This window comes from Ylistrum balloti, unplaced genomic scaffold (assembly GCF_031769215.1).
Source record: "Ylistrum balloti isolate Yb309-2 unplaced genomic scaffold, AGI_CSIRO_Ybal_v1 Utg370120, whole genome shotgun sequence".
In the NCBI taxonomy this organism is placed as follows: Eukaryota; Metazoa; Mollusca; class Bivalvia; order Pectinida; family Pectinidae; genus Ylistrum; species Ylistrum balloti.
Window position 1 is genome coordinate 575,675 of NW_026782137.1, and position 20,726 is coordinate 596,400.

The following is a 20,726-nucleotide window of genomic DNA, read 5'->3' on the forward strand; positions in this document are numbered from 1 at the left end:
TTTGACTTGTCAAGATAACATTTGTATAGCTTCGTTCAGTATTTGTGCTTTTTAAAGTTTAAACCACATATACTTTCTAGAACAAAAATTCATTCAGTTGGTTACCATAGTGTATTTAGTAAACTCTGTCACAGCCAATTGGAATCCGGGAAAACAATTCCGAGACAATGAAGAAAGTAAGGTAGGTACACTACTAGACCAAAGTTTATTCCATTACAATCACTTCTTCAGGGTTACAAACTTTTGAAATGTCTGTTTGACTTGAACGGTAGTAAATATAAAAAAAAAATACTTAATTTACACGAAGTATTAAATTTGCCTAATTTGCCATTGATATCAGGTTTAGCTTATAACTCATCAGTATTCTAATAGTTTACAGGTCATTATACATGTGTACTCTGTTGTATACTTATCGTACTGTAATGTATCAATATTGTATTATGTTGCTTCCTTATTGTACTATATTAAATACATATTGTGCTATATTGTATTTCATAATGCTAGAATGTCTCAGGACAATTGTAACAATGTTATGATATATCAACATTACAGTATTACATTATTCTACAGTGCTATAGTATTAAAAGTTTTGAATCATGTGTCACTATTTCACGATGTACACTATGTTATGTTTTATATAAGTATTCATTTATCAAGGTCTTTCATTTCATTGTATATCATTATGTTGCAATGTATTCAGTGTAAATATCGTTATAAAAGTATATATACTTTATGCTAGATCAATAAATAATTTTTGTACCTAATTTCGAATAAACAAAACTTAACAGAAAGTCTTATTAATTGATATTTCGATTAACAAAAATTATAGGAAAATCCATCGTTATACAGTGTACATAGAAAGTTGAAACTAGTATTCTAGTTGTAGTTAGTTCAATAGACTACATTTTACACTATGATTATACATTAATATGAGATCTTAAAATGAAAATATGGTTCAACTTAAAGACTTTTAAATTTACGTTTGAGTTGAAACACTATGTAAACGATGTCAGGTATTAAATGATGATAAAAAAAGAATGAAAACATGGTAAACGTTGGGAATTAGAAAACACAGCATATAGATAAAAAGTTCACTTATTTCGAGGTCTATAAAACGGAAATTTTAGACAATTTTCAAAGATTTGTGAAAATAAACCAGTGATGAAAACAACAAATATAAAATACCAACAAATGAACTTATTCATAGTCGAAACTTATATTCAATAAACAAAAGAGAGAGTAACAAGAAGACTCCTGAAAATGTACAAAGAAAATAGGACCATTTGTTCAGAAAGTATAAGCATCTTCTGCTTCATCAATTACCCACACCCATGTAAATATAAATTGATCCAAGTAGATACTGTCGCTTTCCAAAATGAGAACAAAGTAAACAACCACAAACTTCTATGTTGGAAGTTCTTACCGCCAAACTCGACGAAAATATTGTCAACACGGAATCGTTTAGACAATTCTTTCTTCCGTATATTTCTTCTCTTACTTAGAAGTATTTTTCATAAGCATACTTCACGTTTGTTCTTAGCTCCATTCTTAAAACCTTGAACTTATTCAACAGAAAATATTACATTTACAACTTGCACTCAAACACTGAGTTTATAAAAAATTTAAATATCAAAATTTTGATTTCCTACCTTACATATTTTAAGAGCTTACATACAAATGTGATGTTTTGAATAGCAGACTTTATGTAGCTGATTGTAGAGCATCTTCCTGTAACAAAATATTCATGAATAGTCGCAGAATGGCCCAAATCAGCATCCCTCCTCTGTACTGTATCCTAATCGGACACTTCCATTAAGGTTGTCCTCCATATCGGTTACTCTAAATAGGAGTGTTTCTGTCATTCTTCACTTGATCTTTGAGAAGCTATATTTGTATTTCCATATCAATGGGAGGCCTTCTGACCTTTATACATACAAATACACTTTATACATACAAATGAAACACAAGTAAAAGGTCCCTTTTATTATATACTTATAAATATTAGAGACAAATAACAAATTTAACTGCTATTATTAGACTGATACTCCTATATATAGAAATATGATAATTATCGCCAAAGATGAGATCCCTTACTTCATTTTCTCTTATGACTGATTATACATTCATTCTATATAAGCTTAACTGGGTTGGAAGATGGCTGACTATAAACAATAGCTAACGCTTGTTCATGATTAAGAAATATTCCTGCAAGTTCCCCATACATGTTCAGTAAACTATATTCAAGAATAAATATTTAGATCCTAAACGTTTGACACGTCCATATGCTATAAAATACATAAAAGACATCTGACCATCAAGTCTTTACTAAAACTAACATGAACTTTTTACTGCACTACTTCTATAAAGGAAAACAAAAGGAATGTTTTTATTTGTGTTTTTCTCAGCCTATCAGACAAATAGAATATTGAGGGTAGCACAGGAGAAACTCTACCCGAGGAGAAGATTCACGACTATCTAACCCGAGTCTTTGTCGATAGGTTAGACTGACGGAAATCTACTATGATGGTAGAGATTTCTCATACTAGGGAATGATACTTTTTCTACTCCTAATCTCCAACATGCTATAAGCAGAATAACGAGACAAATATATGATGACAAATATGGCAACAACATCAGGCAAATAACGACTAATGTTTTTATTTTGACCATTTTGTAATTTATATTACACATTGTACAAGACATTTGTAAAGGAAACTTATTGTCAAAAGACTGATCTTAATACTAGTAATCAAAGAGGATCAGATACTGTCATCCAATAATATTAATCTTATATTAAACTGTCAACATCAATCAGTCACGTCTCAAATTTTCACCTTCCGGTTTAGCACGTGTTTATGTTCTGTGCGTGCAGATATCTTACCCTCGCCGGAAATGTGGAAGTTTCTGTCCGATGGGGTAGAAAATATTAGCTGAATGTATTAAGATTTTCTTTTTCTCTCTAATAGGTGGTACTTCCTGTTTCTGTTGATGCTGACCCTGTACATCATATGGTCGTCTTATGTTTTACACACCTTACGAGTACGACGTCATGGCGGAGTGTCCACGGAGCAAATATTTATGAAGATGAAACGTTTAAATGGACGGGCTGAGAAACGTCATATTGCTTTCGTGAAAGTACACAAGGCTGCCAGTACAACCGTGCAGAATATCTTCTTGAGGTTCGCTATGCAGAAAGACCTACTGGTGGTTATGCCTCACGTTCCTAATTTTTTCTACCCAAATGTTATAAGCACCTATAATACAGTGACGAACAGAAACATACTTCCCGCGCCCAGGAATAGATCATACGAAATACTGTGCTGTCATGTTCTCTACAATAGGACAGCTTTTGAACGGATCATGCCACAGGACACCGTCTATATCGGAATCGTGAGAGATCCATTTGATCACTTTAAGTCTATACTTAATTATTTTCGACCAAAACAAGTTTTCGAAATTGATGACGCATTTCCAGAGTCGAGATTCTTGCAAGATCCGGAATTTTACAACAATGGATCGTTATCAAGTTTTCTGGACAACAGTATGGCATTCGAATACGGATTTCCACCTAACCTGTTCAAAACTCGAAATAAAACTGAAATTCAACAATACATAATGAAATTAGAGAAGGAGTTCCAGTTAATCATTGTTGTAGAACGTTTTGATGAATCTATGATTCTGATGCGCAGACTCCTAAATTGGAAAATCAAAGACGTGTTGTATATGAAGCACAACGTGAGAAGAAAAGGCTCAGGGGACTTTTTGTTCAGCCCTGGCGACGGCTATCGACACAGTCGTTGGGATGAGTTAGATTATTCACTTTATGACCATTTCTTTAAAAGAATTCAGTTTCAGTTACGTGAACAAGGCCCAGATATTTACGAGGAGGTTCTGTATTTCAGACGTTTACGACGAGACATTGCGTTCTTTTGTCAACAAATTCCAGGAAAAGATTCAACATATACTGTAACGGCATCGAGATGGAATGACGCTTTTGTTGTTACTGGGAAGGATTGTCATTATATGACCATACCAGAAATATCTTACATAAACGAATTAAGACTGAAACAGTATGGGTATTTCAGGAATATCTTACCTGTGAGGGGACTGGAAACGGCCTTCAAGTCCAGTGTCGGGAGTTTTAGATAGATAAATAAATGTCCGCCAAACAAGACAATTCGGTGCAAAAACAAATTATTATTCTGTAAAGGTTATTGTTGTCAAGGGGTTCTACTTTCGTTATTTTCGTAGATGGAGTATATACACATGTACTTGAGGTTCTGTTGTTATTATCAGATATATGAATATTACGATATATTCATTTATCGAGCTAGTGTATCTCGCCATAGAGATTAAGGTTTTCCTCAATCGCCTCCATGGATTTACAATTTATGCCCTTAGCATCACTGACGAGTCTAAGAGGAACGAATCAGCTGTATGATGCAGTCTAATTCATTATTTGGCTCTGCTATACCAAATTCTAGATTTATATTGAAAGGTGTTCACACCTAAAACAGCAAATTTTGTATCGTCAATGCGTACCACTGCCATAAAAAAGTCAAAGCTTTAGGCAAACGTTACGTCACGTCATTGGGTTCTAAACTAAAATACATATGAATTTATTATGGGACAGACGTACGTAAATAATGTTTTACATGTTCTACTGCGCACACTACACAACCCTTTCCCTAGTAAATACTGTTATATGTCTCTGTGGTTTTACACACAAAGAGGCAATCACAATCACTATACACGGCGGCAATAAAAATACAACATCAATCGATCAACTAATAAAAGCCAGAACAATATTTACATATATTGTACATTACATCCACTAAAAAGACAAACCTCCCACAATGAAACACAGTTAAGATTCGAGGAGCCCGTGAAAAGCTTCACGCCGAATGCATTAACACGTTATCATCACATGCGCTTCACCTTTATTTGAAAATATATGACCTGTCATTGGGCATAACATTTTACCTTAGGATAGCGTGCGACTGGTCTCTTGCTTATTAATCATTGTTCTTTAAGATAGCCATTGTGTGACACCCTCCCCCCCACCAACGCCCCCCACCCCCACCCCCACCCCTCACCCCTCTCATACACGCACACGCCCTCACACACTCCACTCCAACACCATGAATAATCTTATCAAAGAAATAGCGTCTCCAGACAATTCGCTCGAGTTAGCTATTTTTCAGAACTTAAAAAATAGCACTAGCGGATGTTATGTAACTTTTGGAAATTAACTTCCGAGAGGGAAGAAAATTATCATATATCTGCATTCCATGATAATAGTAAGCGCTTTATGGTATTGTGTATAGTGATTCAGTGCTTATTTCATATCGTCTCCTTTTATTTCTGTAATTGTTAATTTTACTGTACCTACGTGTGCTTTGTTCATGTTATCAGTTGGTAAGTAATGAGATGACTACTAAAATGCCGCTAATAAATATGCAAAAGTAATATCACTCATTACAGATAAGGTGACATGAATTGGATTGTTACCTTCGGAAGCCTGTAAGTACCACTAGTGAAAATATCTGATGTAGCGGTCGCCACTTAATTAATCTGGCGGAAATTCTTTAGTGGCAGCCATATAAACAAGTGACAACCACTCCGGTACTAGTAGGCGTCCATTGTTACCTTCAACCTAAAACAGACGAAAATTCAAATAAAAATCAAATTATTGAACAAACACGACATGTGGTACATATATATAATGTATGTTAATACCACAGTTGGAATGATTAATTGGTGCCTTGGGAGTTCAATAACTTCCACCTATTGTGGTAGAAAGATGGACTCTGTTCTGATTTTGGCTGCAGTTCTATATCACTGTGTATTAGTTTGTGCGTGCAAATCCCTCAGCCTCAGAATCCTCTGTGGTAGTCACTATAACAAACCATCTTCTTGAAAATATATGATTCAGTAATCATGCCAGTTCTCCTGTATTCATTATATGGGAGCTTGAAAATATCAATATTACAGAAAAAATCCATGTGCAATTTTGTAAAAATATACTTAACGTATTTCTTTGTTCGTGGTGAACTGGGAAGATACCCACCAGACACTGAAATCAGATGTAGAGTAATAGTATTCTGGTATAAGTTGATTACCGCTAATAAGTAATCAAGTATTATCTATAAGTTCATGTATACGTTACAAGAAAATGGAACCACGTCATTTAAATGACTCACAAATATTAAAGAAATTCTATTCCTAACTGGCCTGAATTATGTTTGGTACTATCAATTTACATGTTCCTTTTCTAAAGTTGAAATTAAGAGAGAAATATTTACCAAAATATTATTTCATTTATTCAAGTGAAATTAAAACGCAAGGTTTGTTTGAAATATTCAATGTAAAAATCTTCACAAAAAATTGTAGATTTATAGAAAAACTTGATAAATTGAGTTAATTTCCGTACCCGGTTGTGATCTTTCTGTATGTAATTAGGCAAAACTGAATTATCATTATTTACAGAAAATGTTGTAATTTTGTACTTGTTATCACACGCCATGTACCATATAAAGTATATGTATCAGACCTCTTGTTACACACATAAGTGTCAGAGTGACTAAATAAAACCTTGAAACCTTGATACAAGGCACCACACTAAAATAAGTACATTTGGGTGTACATAAAGTTACAACAAAGCCCCATGTCAGTGTACAGGTAACTGTATTAAACGTTCTCTCGCGCACTTGTGTTACTTCTTGTTTATGTTTATCTGAAATAGGTCCCTTTCTAGTAACAGGACATACATAGAGAGGTATAGTTCTGACCAACGATAAAACGGGAAAATGTGGGGTTTTTTTTTAGATGAATCATATCTAAATTCTGATAATCTTATAGATAATTCTTATAATACATTAGTGCATTTTGTTTTCACATTTTTTTTTCTATGCTGTCTTTTAAAGTAATCCGGAAACTATGCCCGGCTCCTTTTCCCACTTATAATCAGTATTCCCCGCGCGCATCTGCATCGTACAAACACTTCCCTGCAAAAAAAAAACGAAAACAGTGAAAGTAAAAAGTGTGTGCAACAATCAGAAATTGGATACATTTAGTGGGGTAAAGTATTGATAGTGCTTAATATTGTCCATTTTGCGTTGACAAATATGAACAAACATTCCGTAGATACGATATAATCTTGTGATTTATCGTCCTTATTACTGCTACCTAATACGTAAACACATGGATTTATGTCACATGCATCACCAGTTTTGACGATCATGTGGTATAAAAGAAAAGCTTAGGCCCAGTACGTTTTTAACTGTATGACTTTATAACCGATAATATTTTAGGAATATTTTTCTCATATTGTAGGTTTTATATTAAGCTCGATGCAATAAGCTACATTTTCCATTTATATAGCCTAGTTGGAAATCTAGGACGTATAGATCCAGTGTATACATAATGTACATCTTTGGGTCGGAATTTTGCACCATTCCCCTTAGTGCATGACTAGTCACTAGGACTAGTTCATGTGGTCCAGTATAATATGGCGATCTGCCTCTGTAACAACTTCTCTCAATCTCAAGTAGCTGTATTCAGATCTATTTTCGGAAATGTTATATCGACTGATTTTTTTTATCATTATGTTAATGGCACTTAAGCTGCCAAATTACTGACAGATGTTTTTCTTTTAAACAATGTTAATGAACATTAGTTAAAAGTATCGAACATTTTCAGTTTTGAAAAATAAAAAAAACAAATATTTAACTATATCATGTATTTCCACAGAAAGTCTGTTTTACGCAATTTTGTTTCAACTTATTTAATCTAACAAAACTAGTTCTGAAATATAGTCTAACAGAGCTATTTTAGATACTGGTATGTCAATACAGATATTGAACGTCTAGATCTGTAACAGCAGTAGTTTGTAAACAAGATTTTACTTTGGACCTGTTATGTATGAAAACCATCAAAATTAAAAGCCTTATCAATTTTTTTATATGAGGGCACAAAATCCAGCAGTCTTGAACATGTAATATGTTCTGCATCTTCTCTTTTGCCACTTAAAGTTCCCAATTTCTTTCTATATATTTGACAGTCACATACACTGAAACATCATGGCATTAATTTTGACAGAATGGCAAAGGAAGAGAAAGGTGTTTGTTATTGTGGTGAAAAAGACATTGAAGCTGACACACCAACACTGGTCTGTGCCCGATGTCGAGGAAACTTCCATTTAGGTTGGTCAAAATATCAACATTTACAATAAGCAATACAAAAACATACAAAATGTACTTACTGTCACATACATGTAAACAAAACAAATGTGCATGTACTAGCTGATAATCTTAACCAATAAAATATGGATTTTGAAATAAATCATCAATAATATATGTAAAATTTTGAAAAGAGTGTTTTTTTTTTGAGAAACCTCAAACCTCAAAATCAGGAAAACATAATAAATTCATATAGCGTGTAGTTTATAAAGGAAATTAAACTATAAGTTGATGTGGAAAAAAGTAACTACAGGTACAAGTACCATATATTATCAACTGAACGCAACTCTTTCACTTGCCCATCTATATTAAAGTTAATAACGTTGTTAATGGCAATATGGAATTTTTCACCCTCAGAGTGCCTGAAGTCAGGTTCTCCTTCTTCACTGGTTGGAGATGTATTCTTTGATTTCACATGTTCAAATTGTGGTGAGAAACATGAAGAAGTGGTGGAACGGATGAAAATGCAATGGTAAGTTCTAGAATGTCAATAAATTACATTACATTTTGTTTTGTTTAATGCCAAGATCAGTTGTAAAGTTGTTACATACTTAAATAAGAAAATGACACACATAGTGTTATTGTCTGTTAAAGTTTATAGCTAAATTGATATCCAGAAACATTTATAATTAGCTAGTGGCTAGTTGCTAGCTGTTCTGGTTAATTTTTTTATATAATTTAAATTAAGTTGTTAGATGATATTAAAATTTATTGGTAATAGTACATGTAGTTATTTTGACAGTGAGTAATTCCTGTGAGATATCTTGACTAGGTGATGGAACAGAATTATCTCATTTCTTTGTTTCCTGTTGGATGTGCTGGCTGGCAGATGGGAGTATTTTAGATACTATGCATTTCCAATTAGATGTGTTGACTATGTGATGGTACGGTAGTATTTCAGTTGGTTATCTCTCGTTAGATGGGACAATGATTGTATTTCAGATTTCCATGAGATGTATTTGTTGTTTACAGGACACAAGTGGTACTCCTTGCACTGTACAACCTACAGCTGAGTGGTAAGGTGGGGAAATTTGGCTACTACAGATGGAAGGAACATATCTGTGCCTTCATAGACAAGTATTGGCTGGTTCTATTTGGGAATCACAGGTAACAATGAATTTACAGACTTGCAGAAAATATCACAGTAAAGTATCTGTTTCTGGACAATTAATAACCAATTGCAAGAATCTTTCATTTTAAGGTTTACCCACTCGGTATTGCATGCAAGTCGTTCACTCATTTTGCCTAAGTTAGATCCTATTTAAAAACATAACTTGGCTGTCCTTTATCTATTCATCAGTTACTTTAATTTCCAGTAAAGTATGTAGACCTTAGAAGATGTAGGCTTGTTAGTAACATATATTCAAGGAAACTTGACCTTGAATGAAGTGTGCCCCCACTCCGTGTCTTCACTGGTAGAGATTTTGGTGTACAGCTGACAACATAAAGGCAATCAATAATGACACGAAAGTGAAGCCCAAACACACTTACATTTATGCTGCCATGATTGCCCCTAGTTATCAACCCTTGGAGACTTAATCTGTGGATAAACGTTTCATCCAATTTTATCAAAATGTTATTTTTGAAATTGCAAGGGTACACCCCATTTACAGCCAAGTGGATTTGAGCTGTGATTTTGGAGGAAAAGAAAATTATTTGTTTCTTTTATTTATTCAACAGAAAGTTCATCAATTATTTACAGAAAGAAAGATGTCATTGCAAAGTCTTTCCCTAGAAAATTTCCTAGGACACTGTTTCCTTGTCGCATTGTGAAATTTTGGTTCCTCCATTCCGGAGATCAAATATTCACATGTATTTTCTTAGTCTGTCTTTCCATGGTGTGTTTTTATAATAAAGTTACTTCTGTTATGATATTGATTAAAAGAGTGTTGTGTTTATCTTCTCAGAAAGAAGACAAACTTGTGGCATGGTACTGTGGCTGGAACTCTGTCATCAGGATGCCCTCATCACTTTGTGTCAGGAGCCAAAGAGTTGGGAGAATCTGGATGGTGGAGGCTTGCTGAGATGAAACCACCTAATCACAAACTGAGTAATCATTTTGTTACTTATTGAAATGACTATTCAAAATTCAAAAGTCATATTTAAATGACATTTTTTAAAAAATGAAACAAACTGAGAAGACTAGAATAGAGAAGAAAAATAAAATGATTGAACTCTTCTTAGTTGGTCGTTTATTAATATCTTTTCACTACAGTGACATCTTCCAGCAAGACGGGGCGACGTCGTGTGAGTCACCCTTTACCTCCACAAGATCACTCAACCATGATGAAGGTAGAGGGACTTCGAAACAGAAGAGGCAAAACGTCCATTGAGGCTGCCATGGAGTTGAAGGCCAAGAGAGAAACACTTTTGGTCAGTTATGCACCATACATCTGTCAAGTTTGGGATAAGGGGATATGTACCAATATGAAGCTAAAATTGTATGCTGAACCTGTTCTCCATCTGAACACTGCATATCAAATCAAGAAATATTTTCTAATTTTGAACTTCTTTGAAACTCGAAACAACTTTCATAATGAAATTCAAGTTTAATCTCTTTACATAAATCAGTCTTTCTCAAGGAAAATAGATCTTTTTTGTTATGAAAAATGTTCGAAATATAAAGATTATTATTGTTATGCACTCCATAGGAAGCTAAGGAAATCAGAAAGGCCAAGCAGTCCCCCATACAGAGTCACACTGGTCATCTCATTCATGTGGATATCAAACAGGAGCTAGGAGGGGAGGGGTCTGGAAAGTTTATCCCTCTGGAAAGTACTCTTGGTATGTTGACTCCTTCAGGGCCAGTGGCTGGCCCAAGTTTCCAGCCAGTCTTTGCTCAGGGCATCAAACAGGAGCCTGCTGATCCAATCTTCTTGTCAACACAAAGGCCTAATTCATCACAAAGTCAGAATTCTTTCACATTCTCACCTGGATCTTCTCAGGTGTCAAACCTTTCTTTGACCCAGAGCACAAGCCTTAGTAACATATCATCATCTGGATCAGTAAGCGGGTCATTTAAGGGAGACATTGATGAGGATAGCCAGTTCTCTCACAGCAGCAGCAAGAATGACATGTGGTTGACGGAACATGACCTCAAAGCTGATTGTAAGTTCATACTCACAGGGTTAACAGGGAAGGGAATGTGAAACTTATTCATTAAAAATTTGATTGTGGTTAATTAACAGAACTGAAATTCTGCTATGTTAATGTTTAAATCAAATCCAGTCATTCTTATTGACGATTCTTTCCACTTCCACAATGTTCTATTCAACATAGGCAAAAAAACTTATATGACTCAATTATGTGTAAACTCTATCTTATATTTGTGTATGATAGAGATATTGTGTCTTTTCAACTATACTTTAAAAAGACTATAGTAATGACACTTTTAAAATGATTCACAGCCAGCCTTCCTAATTTGTTCATGACGGATGATATGGATAATGTTGACTCAGACAGTGACCTCGAGATTGATCCTGGAACAATCACTCCACCTCCTGGGTCACCATCTAATCAGATTCAACCAGACTCGCCAACTCTCCAGGATATCCTAATGTCCATAAGCTCCAGGGATGGTAAGACTCATGCATGTAGAGAAATAAGAACATTCTTTGCTCATTTTGAAACTTTTCCTTTAGAACCTGTATACTGATGGTAATCATGTTACTTATCTGTCCTGTCGATTCTTAATTATTTTTGCAGACTGTATCTCTGTGTTGAAAATTTGAATTATCATCAAAATCAGCTCTTGGAGCCATGTCAGTGCAAATTTTCAAGGGAGAAAACTCTGTACACATAGGTCTAATGGAGATCCCTGTCAGGCAATGTGTTCAATAAATCAGTTTAATGGTTCCTTGTGATCTGTGAAAATAATTGTTGGTCAAAATTTTACTTACAAAGATTTGTCTTTTGTAGACAAAAGCAATTCATGTATTGATTACAAGGAAAATGCTTGTTTTTTACTCAGGTACAAATATTTTGTAAAAATGAAAAAGGGATGGGAAGAAGTTTTAGAACAATTTCTTGATAAATAATCAAAACCTTCGAAGGAATGATAAAAGTAGAAGCATACCATAAATTGATATAGTAAATTTCATCACGCTAGATACAGATATGGACCTGGATTGTAGTGCCAACTTTGGAAATCCCTCTGAAGATTCTCTCAGTTGTCAAGGATATAAGGAAGACATATCTAACAGTAGTCATAGTAACAAAGAAGTGGAGTCCGAAGAAAATCGGGGTGTGGGCCAGCTTGAATCTTTGAGTGATGCAAACATGGACATACATGGTGGTCAGACAGACAATGCTGTCAGCTGTGCAGTCAAACAAGAGGATGACCAATCTGTAGTGGACTCTGAGAGTGAAAAAGAAAGTGAAAGTGAAAGCAGCTCTTCCGAAGGTTCAGATTCAGGGACTGCTTTGCAGAATGAAAGCAAACATAAACGAAAGCGAAGAAAGACAAAAGCAGTTGATGATGTGAAAGAGGAAGAAACTTCACCCACAAATAAGTAAGTGACAGATTTAATACTGCACAGACAATCTACCTAAAACATTTTATTTGTGGTATAAAGTATTTATACCCAAATGAGCACTTCAGCTGACAAACATGAGTCAATGAAAATGTCAAAATAGCAATAATATGCTTCCTCAAATTCATATAAACATCTTTGTCATCTGAAACATGTATAAAAGTCTTTGAAAGAAAGTTGTCCTTCATTATTCAGATATTTCTATAAAGAACATGTCCAGATAGACCCTTCTGTAGGTATTTACTTGCTCATAGAACAGTCATGTTGCATTTTCGGAACTTGTACGTGTTGCAACAATATAAAGAGCTGAAAGGAGACAGCGATACTATGTCTATATGCATGTTTGTGAGTATTGTACCTGTTTATTTCCAGCGTGGTCTTGATGAGTTTGTATGAGGAGCGACAATTGTTGAAAAAGATCAACAGTGTGGCAGATGGTGTAGAACTGGAACCAAAGTTAAAAAGATTACGACGCAAGCTTATAGTCCGGCAGGTATGTATCACAGATTATGACACAGGTTTTGAATCAGACAGGACTGTATCACAGACTTCGCACACATTTACAGCCAGATAGGTATTTGTCTCAGACTGCGACACATGTTTATTGTCAGATAGTTTTGTATCACAGACTACGACTGAAGCTTATTGTCAGATAGTTTTGTATCACAGACTGCGACACAAGCTTATTGTCAGATAGTTTTGTATCACAGACTAGGACACAAGCTTATTGTCAGATAGTTTTGTATCACAGACTAGGACACAAGCTTATTGTCAGATAGTTTTGTATCACAGACTAGGACACAAGTTTTTTGTCAGATAGGTAGGTATCACAGACAACAATGCATGATTTTTGTCAAATAGTAATGTATTCTTTATTTAATTCTCACTGGTAAACATTGGAGCAATGCCCCTCATTTATCTCACACTTTTTCTTGTGCGACAATACTATGAATGAGAACCTTTGCAATGATTGTTCAAATAAATACAATAATTAATTCAACCATGAAATATGAATGATAATTGCAGCTAAAACGTGAAAGAGGCGTGCCCATATTTGATATTGATGTGGAGATGAATAGATTGGCTCGTACATGTTGGGGAGGAGACTGGGAGGTAAGTATCCCATAAAGTTGGAACAAGATTTTGGTGCTGTGCATTTCTTTTGGTATCTGTTGTCACGCAAAATTCAGGGTAATGTTAATGACAGGTAAATACAGATTGAACAAAAAACTGTTTATATTTCAATAGACTGATTTTCAATCAATGTTGCTGGATGAATATATTACATGGTCAGTGTAAATATATAAATTGTATTTTGGCTCGGGATAGAAAGGCCCAAGGGGCTCACTACTTTTTTTCTTTTTTCACCCTGCCCTGGCCAAAATATTGGCTTTGTTTGTTTTAACTGAAAAGCAGGTTTTTAGGATTGGCTCTGTTAATTCACAACGTGGCTGACTCACACGTGCATGATCCCATATGTACCTCAACATAAGGGAGGTAACTCAATGCACAATACTAAAAGGTTGCTTATTTATTACCTTGTTAACAGGAACACAAAGATCTGAACCATCATGGCCTGCCTTCCCACCGACTACAACGAGGGGATGTCAGAATTCTGGACAGATTCCAGGTAAATAGTTTGGACAGGTTGAAGGGTATTTCATATAGGCTCAAAGCTAAATGTTGGTTTAATTGCTGCCAGTTTTACATATGCATACTGAACTCACTGTTTCGAAACAATTATTAAAACTTTTCCATAGATAATATAATGTATCTCAACAGTTTGCATTCCAAGAGTTAAACATTGAATTAAACTGCATCATACAGCTGTTTTGTCCTCAAGGACTCGTAAGTGATGCTAAGGGCTGAAATTTTGAAGACTATAATATGACTAAGGAAAATCCAAAGTGATTGAAAGAAATGTCAAAACCTAGATTGTAAAGTTCACTATCCCAGTAAATCAATTATTCTGATAAGATAAGATTAGATTAAATTTTACCGTTTTGTTATGTGTAGATGTATAATCATTGCATCAGCTATGATATTTTATATCTGATATACAGAATGTTATTGTGTTTGAAACAATATCCTAATACAGACGTACAAATGTATTTCACTTGGATTGATATTCTTAATCCATGAAAATGACACCTTTGATAGATATTTGGGTAATGGTCTATATTTCCTTTGCAGACTACAGTCCAGGCACACCAGGCATGGCACCAACAACAGCCTTCCTTCCTCAATCGTCTTGTTGGTACAGAGGACGACCAGCTACAGTGTATCAGTAGTCCTTATACTGCTAGGTAAGCTGCAGTCTATTTGAGTCAACTTAATCAATGTCAGGATAGACCATGGCTTAAAAGTTCCATGTAGTATTTGTATTGCTCTTTCCGAAAGGGTGTGGGGTATTGCGATCATGCACAGTGTCCGTCTGTCTAGCTGTCTGTCTGTCCCTCCACAAATGCATACCGCTTAATATCTCAAAAACTACATCACTGGTCATCACCATTTTCGCTGGGCATGTTACGCCTGATATCCAATATGGCGGTTATGGCCACCATCTTGAATTTGCATTCTACTCATTATCTCAAGAACGACATCAAAGGTGACCACCATTTTCACTGAGGATGTTGGGTCTATGGACCTACACAACCCTATTGTTTTTCGTCGTCGCCCGATATCCAATATGGCGGTTACGGCCACCATCTTGAATTTGCATTCCGCTCATTATCTCAAGAATGTCGGATGAGAACAAGAACTGAAACTTCGATAGGTCCATAGGCCCAACATCTCCAATGAAAATGGAAATTCGCAGTGATGTTGTGACATAATGAGCAGAAAGCAAATGCCAACAAAAATCTACAGGCTTATTTACGTCCATAGAGCCAAAGTGCTCAGTGAAAATGGTGATCTCTGGGGATCTCATTCTTGAGATAACTTTCCACTCACCCCAACTACACATTTCCAATTTTATGATAAGGCTGTGGGGCCTTGCCCACGTTTGCGGAGCTATTTTTGTAAATAAAAAAGACTGATAGTGTGATAGGATCCTTCTATTTTTAGCCCACCATCATCAGATGGTGGGATATTCAAATCGCCCTGTGTCCGTGGTCCGTCCGTAAACAATTCTTGTTACTGCTATTTCTGGGAAAGTACTGGATGGATCTTTCTCAAATTTCATATGCAGTTTCCCCTTGGTCCTTAGTTGTGCACTGTACCTTTTTTGGACTGATTTGAATTCAAGATGGCCGACAGGCAGCCATCTTGGATTTTGGAAGTAAAAGTTTGTTACCGCTATTTCTGGGAAAGTACTGGATGGATCTTTCTCAAATTTCATATGCAGGTTCCCCTTGGTCCCTAGTTTTGCATTGTACCTTTTTTTGGACTGATTCGAATTCAAGATGGCTGACAGACGGCCATCTTGGATTTTGGAAGTAAAAGGTTGTTATCACTATTTCTGGGAAAATACTGGATGGATCTTTCTCAAATTTCATATGCAGGTTCCCCATGGCCCCTAGTTGTGCATTGTACCTTTTTGGACTGATCTGAAATCAAGATGGCTGACAGGCAGCCATCTTGGATTTTGAGAGTAAAATCCTGTTACTGCTATTTCTGAGGTAGTACTGGATGGATACTTCTGATATTTCATAGGTATTGGTTTCCCTTGGTCCCTAGTTGTGCATTGTACTTTTTTTTGACTGATTTGAAATCAAGTTGGCCCACAGGCAGCCATCTTGGACGTCGACAGTAATACAGCACAAGCATATTTTCTTCGATATTCTATCATATTGATTCAAGACCATGTCCATTATCCACCTGTAACTGACTGCTATCTAATAATACTTTGGGATCTTTTTCAAATGATATTTGCTAATAGGTGCTTAATAAAAATATCTTGTGCCATCACTGAGTACATTCAATGAAAACCAGTTCATGAACATTTACAAAACCTGTAAAAAAAAAAAATACACAAATCTTCAAGAACTGAAAACAGATCCTCAAATGGTGGGCGCCAAGATCCCTCTTGGATCTCTTGTTAGTGCATCATTATCATCAGATTTTGGTTGTTCAAAGTCATCCTTTGTCCTTAGTCTGCTTGTCTCTAGTAATTCCTCTGTAAATTCCCTTTTATTTTGCGTCTCTTTGAAATGCACTATTGTTAAATCTCAAATTGTGTATGTAGGTTTCCCTTGGCCTCTTGTTGTGCATTGTCAGTTGGGAGACAGATTGGAAGAACAAAATGACTGTCAGACTGCCATCTTGGATTTTGACATTTACAGATTATTATTGAGGTTTCTTGAGAAGTACTGATGGATTTTTCTCAAATTTCATAGAAAATAATATTGTTTCCTTTGATATCAAGTTGTACAAAGTCTATCTTTGGTCTAAACTGGAAAACTTATTAAAAATGGCTATTAGATAGCTTTCTTGGATTATAGTTTGTTATCATTATTTCATGAAAAGTTCTGGAAAGATGGTTCTCAAATTTCATATGTTTGCTTCTCTTGGTCTCTAGTTGTGCTTGACTGATTTTGGAGAATGAAGATCCCTTTGGGATATCGAGAATTACCTTTTTCAAATACTTATTTACTTGAGAGAAATCAGTAAAAGTAAGTGGTGATATGTGGCAAATTAGATGTAGCTTTCAATACTGTGGAGAGACCTGCATAATGTCAATAAAATGAGTAGCAATATAAAATTGAGTGTATGTTTATTTCATTTGGTCAAACTTCCCAACCTATTTAGAAATCACGTTAACTTATCAATTGTGCTCTCCTTGTTACAGAATTCTCAAGCCATTCATACGACGTGATTATGAATCCCGACCTCTGAAGATGAGACTACTTGAAGAAATCAAAGCCTATCCACACAGGTAAGCAAGCTTCTTAAACATGTTACAGGTAGGTTATGATGAAATTGGATCAGATTGTGTGAAGATTGGTGTTATAATTATGTCCCTTATTTCTTCTGCTTTATATATATGTATATGTGTGTGTGTTTCAACAGAAATGACAAGACCTGGAAAGCAACTCCCCCACCATCCATAGACTATTGCTATGTGAGACCTCAGCACATCCCCTCTGTTAATACTCTTTGTCGCGAGTTCTTCTGGCCTGGCATTGACTGTAAGTATATGTATGTTATGGAAAGAGGAAGTTTATTTTATTTTCTATGGCACAAAATGTCAGAAAATATCTAACCAAGGGGTGGTGATACTGATAATATCTTTTCAAATCACTACTTGATTGATGTTGTTATGCATGTATGATTAATGTTCAGTTAAAGAAGTTTCATTATAAAAGTTATTTGATGAAGGATATATAGCTGACAAGCCTTTTAACAATACATCAAAGTAGTGTAATTCGAGGCTGTTTATGTTTATTATTCTGTAGCTTTATTATAATATTTATGTGACAAATCTCATGACAAGTTCAAAACATTTTTGCAGCCTGATTTGAGATAATTACCTTCACTGCACATTTATAGCAAAGAAATTTTTAAACTGTAATTATTTATCTCTTTTACAGTGTCCGAGTGTTTACAGTATCCAGACTTCAGTTGTGTGGTATTGTTCAGGTAAGAAACATTGAATATCTGGAAGAAGCTGTCACTATGAAAACATCAGTTTTTTTTCAAATTGTCTGGTGGATAAGGTTTATATCTATTAAAATCTTGATCACAGTTTCACAGCCTAATATGCTTTGTTATTTTGTTTTCACATTAATTTGTATATATATCAGGTACCTGATTGACTATTTAGAAATAAAATAAAGTCATGAACAGATCTTTTTTTTTCTCGTTTAAATTAATGTTGTCAGTATTTTAGTAACTTAAACTACACATTTTCAAGATTTGATTATGTTACAGGAAAATAGTGATAGGGTTTGCCTTCATGGTGCCAGATGTGAAGTACAATGAAGCCTATATATCTTTCCTCTTTACACATCCAGAGTGGAGACGGGCTGGCATTGCCAAGTTCATGCTATACCATCTCATCCAGGTGAGTTGTGAAGTATTTGAATACAGATAGTAATTGTTGAATATATTTTACAAAATGAATTTTCAACAGTTAGATCCTGGTTTTACTTCTTTTAGAGTAGCTATGGTTACTGTACCCAGTTTTAGATTGATTTTTTCCAGTTTTTATTAGAATTTTGATAAACATGTATGAAATAGCAATAACAAATATATTTTTAGTTCATGGATAGTCCAAAGGACTAGTGCAGCCATACAACATTTACATAAATGATGGGTCTCAAATAAATAAGCATTATACTGACCAGGTATATAGAAAGTTCTTGGAAAACCTTCCTCTTTCTTAGATGCTTAGATAGAGAAAATTTGGAGGATATTTATGATGATCAAAAGAAAGGGGGTTGCTGTGCTTTAATATTTGCATTTTTTACATTAATAGTCAAGAACAAGAAACAACCCTAAATATTTGTTTTCATGTCCTAAAATTCAAGGAAAGTGGTCAAAATTGGCAATTAGCGGTGATAATTAATGGAAAATTTAGTTCAAATCTACCTAGACTTTCAGAGTTATACTCCAGAGCAGTGCCATAGCAACTTCTTAGATTTCAGTTCGAACGTATGAAATAAATAGTTTGATTGTAATAACAATAAACAGTGTTTTGCTTATCGATTTGGTATTTCTTGATTTCTATAAGCCAAAGGTTACCAGTAGTCTCTTCATGAAGAGAAAGAGTTGAAGAAATTGTGGTTTTCGTTTTTTCCTCAGAAAGTGCCTTTATAAAATATCACAAAGTGATGGTTTTTAAAGTATCATTCAGTTGTAGATTAAGAGCTTATTAGATGATACATCGATTACATTGAAATATGATTGTGATGATTTGATTTCTTGGTAAAATGATGTTTTGTTGGATATTGTTCTGTATATCACCCCAATGCCTGACTGTAATGTATGTTTGTTACAGACTTGTCTGGGTAAGGATGTTAACCTCCATGTGTCAGCCACTAACTCAGCCATGTTACTATACCAACATTATGGCTTCAAACCAGAGGAATTTATATTGGATTTTTATGATAAATATTACCCCGAGGACTCACGCGAGTGTAAACATGCCTTCTACCTCAGACTGAGGAGGTAGGAAAAGGCTAAACACTTACTTTAATACAAATATAATGCATATACATAGGGAGTTGGAAGAAGCATAAATACTTCACTCTTTACTTACCACAAACATGGGCTGTGGTCACTATATACACATCACTATATACATATTAATGAACTGCAGACATGGGAGGGAGTAGCTGGTCAAGAAATAATCTTGTGTTAATATGAAATATATTGGTTGGAAAATCACATTAAACAATCTTCATAAAATACTTATACTGACTTTGTTATCATTGGTTTCATGGAAACACCAGTTAAGAAGTACAATATATGATTGTTGGAGTGTTAATATTTGTATATAAAGCTGTTGAATCTAGCAAGTCTCAACACGAGATTAGTCACAGGTTGCTTTTTTTCATCACTGCCTTCTACCAACTGTTAAACAGTTTAAATGTTTTCAACTGATATCATTTAAACACAGACACCAAAATCTCTTGCACATTTATATAGATACCATTTCAGTCTCGATTCCACAAACAACATAAAGATCACCAACAATGCTTTTTTGGTTTTTCTCTCCAGTCCTTAAAACAGGGACAAGTCAGAAACAACATATGAAATTTGACAAAGATCCATCCCGTACTTCTCAATAAATAGTGATAGCAAAATTTCTTTGTCAAAATCCAATAGGTTTGCCTGCCCAATGACCATTGTTTTCCTGACCTGCCTCTAAATAACGTGGACACAATTAGGGGTCAAAGGGAACCTACCCAAGTTTCAGAAATATCCTTTCATTGCTTTCCAAGAAATTGACATTAAAACTTCAACTGTCAAAATACAATCTGGCCATCTGTCAGCCATATTGTTTTCCTGA

General features: G+C 34.9%; 2 protein-coding genes across 2 annotated transcripts; both read left to right on the plus strand.

Annotated features, from left to right (window-relative positions):
* The first annotated feature begins 3,084 nt into the window (after positions 1 to 3,084).
* LOC132550315 (galactose-3-O-sulfotransferase 3-like) lies at positions 3,085 to 4,149 on the plus strand. The gene has a single exon (XM_060214360.1). The coding sequence runs from the start codon at positions 3,085 to 3,087 to the stop codon at positions 4,147 to 4,149; it is 1,065 nt and encodes a 354-aa protein (XP_060070343.1).
* A 2,863-nt stretch (positions 4,150 to 7,012) lies between these two features.
* LOC132550362 (cysteine-rich protein 2-binding protein-like) lies at positions 7,013 to 20,124 on the plus strand. The gene is made up of 18 exons (XM_060214412.1): positions 7,013 to 7,080; positions 8,101 to 8,204; positions 8,598 to 8,712; positions 9,213 to 9,347; positions 10,148 to 10,290; positions 10,456 to 10,613; positions 10,892 to 11,348; positions 11,648 to 11,818; positions 12,349 to 12,751; positions 13,145 to 13,265; positions 13,799 to 13,885; positions 14,322 to 14,402; positions 14,966 to 15,078; positions 17,562 to 17,648; positions 17,783 to 17,901; positions 18,304 to 18,352; positions 18,644 to 18,776; positions 19,713 to 20,124. The coding sequence occupies exons 2-18, from the start codon at positions 8,102 to 8,104 to the stop codon at positions 19,884 to 19,886; spliced, it is 2,649 nt and encodes an 882-aa protein (XP_060070395.1). The 5' UTR covers positions 7,013 to 7,080; position 8,101; the 3' UTR covers positions 19,887 to 20,124.
* Positions 20,125 to 20,726: the final 602 nt, after the last annotated feature.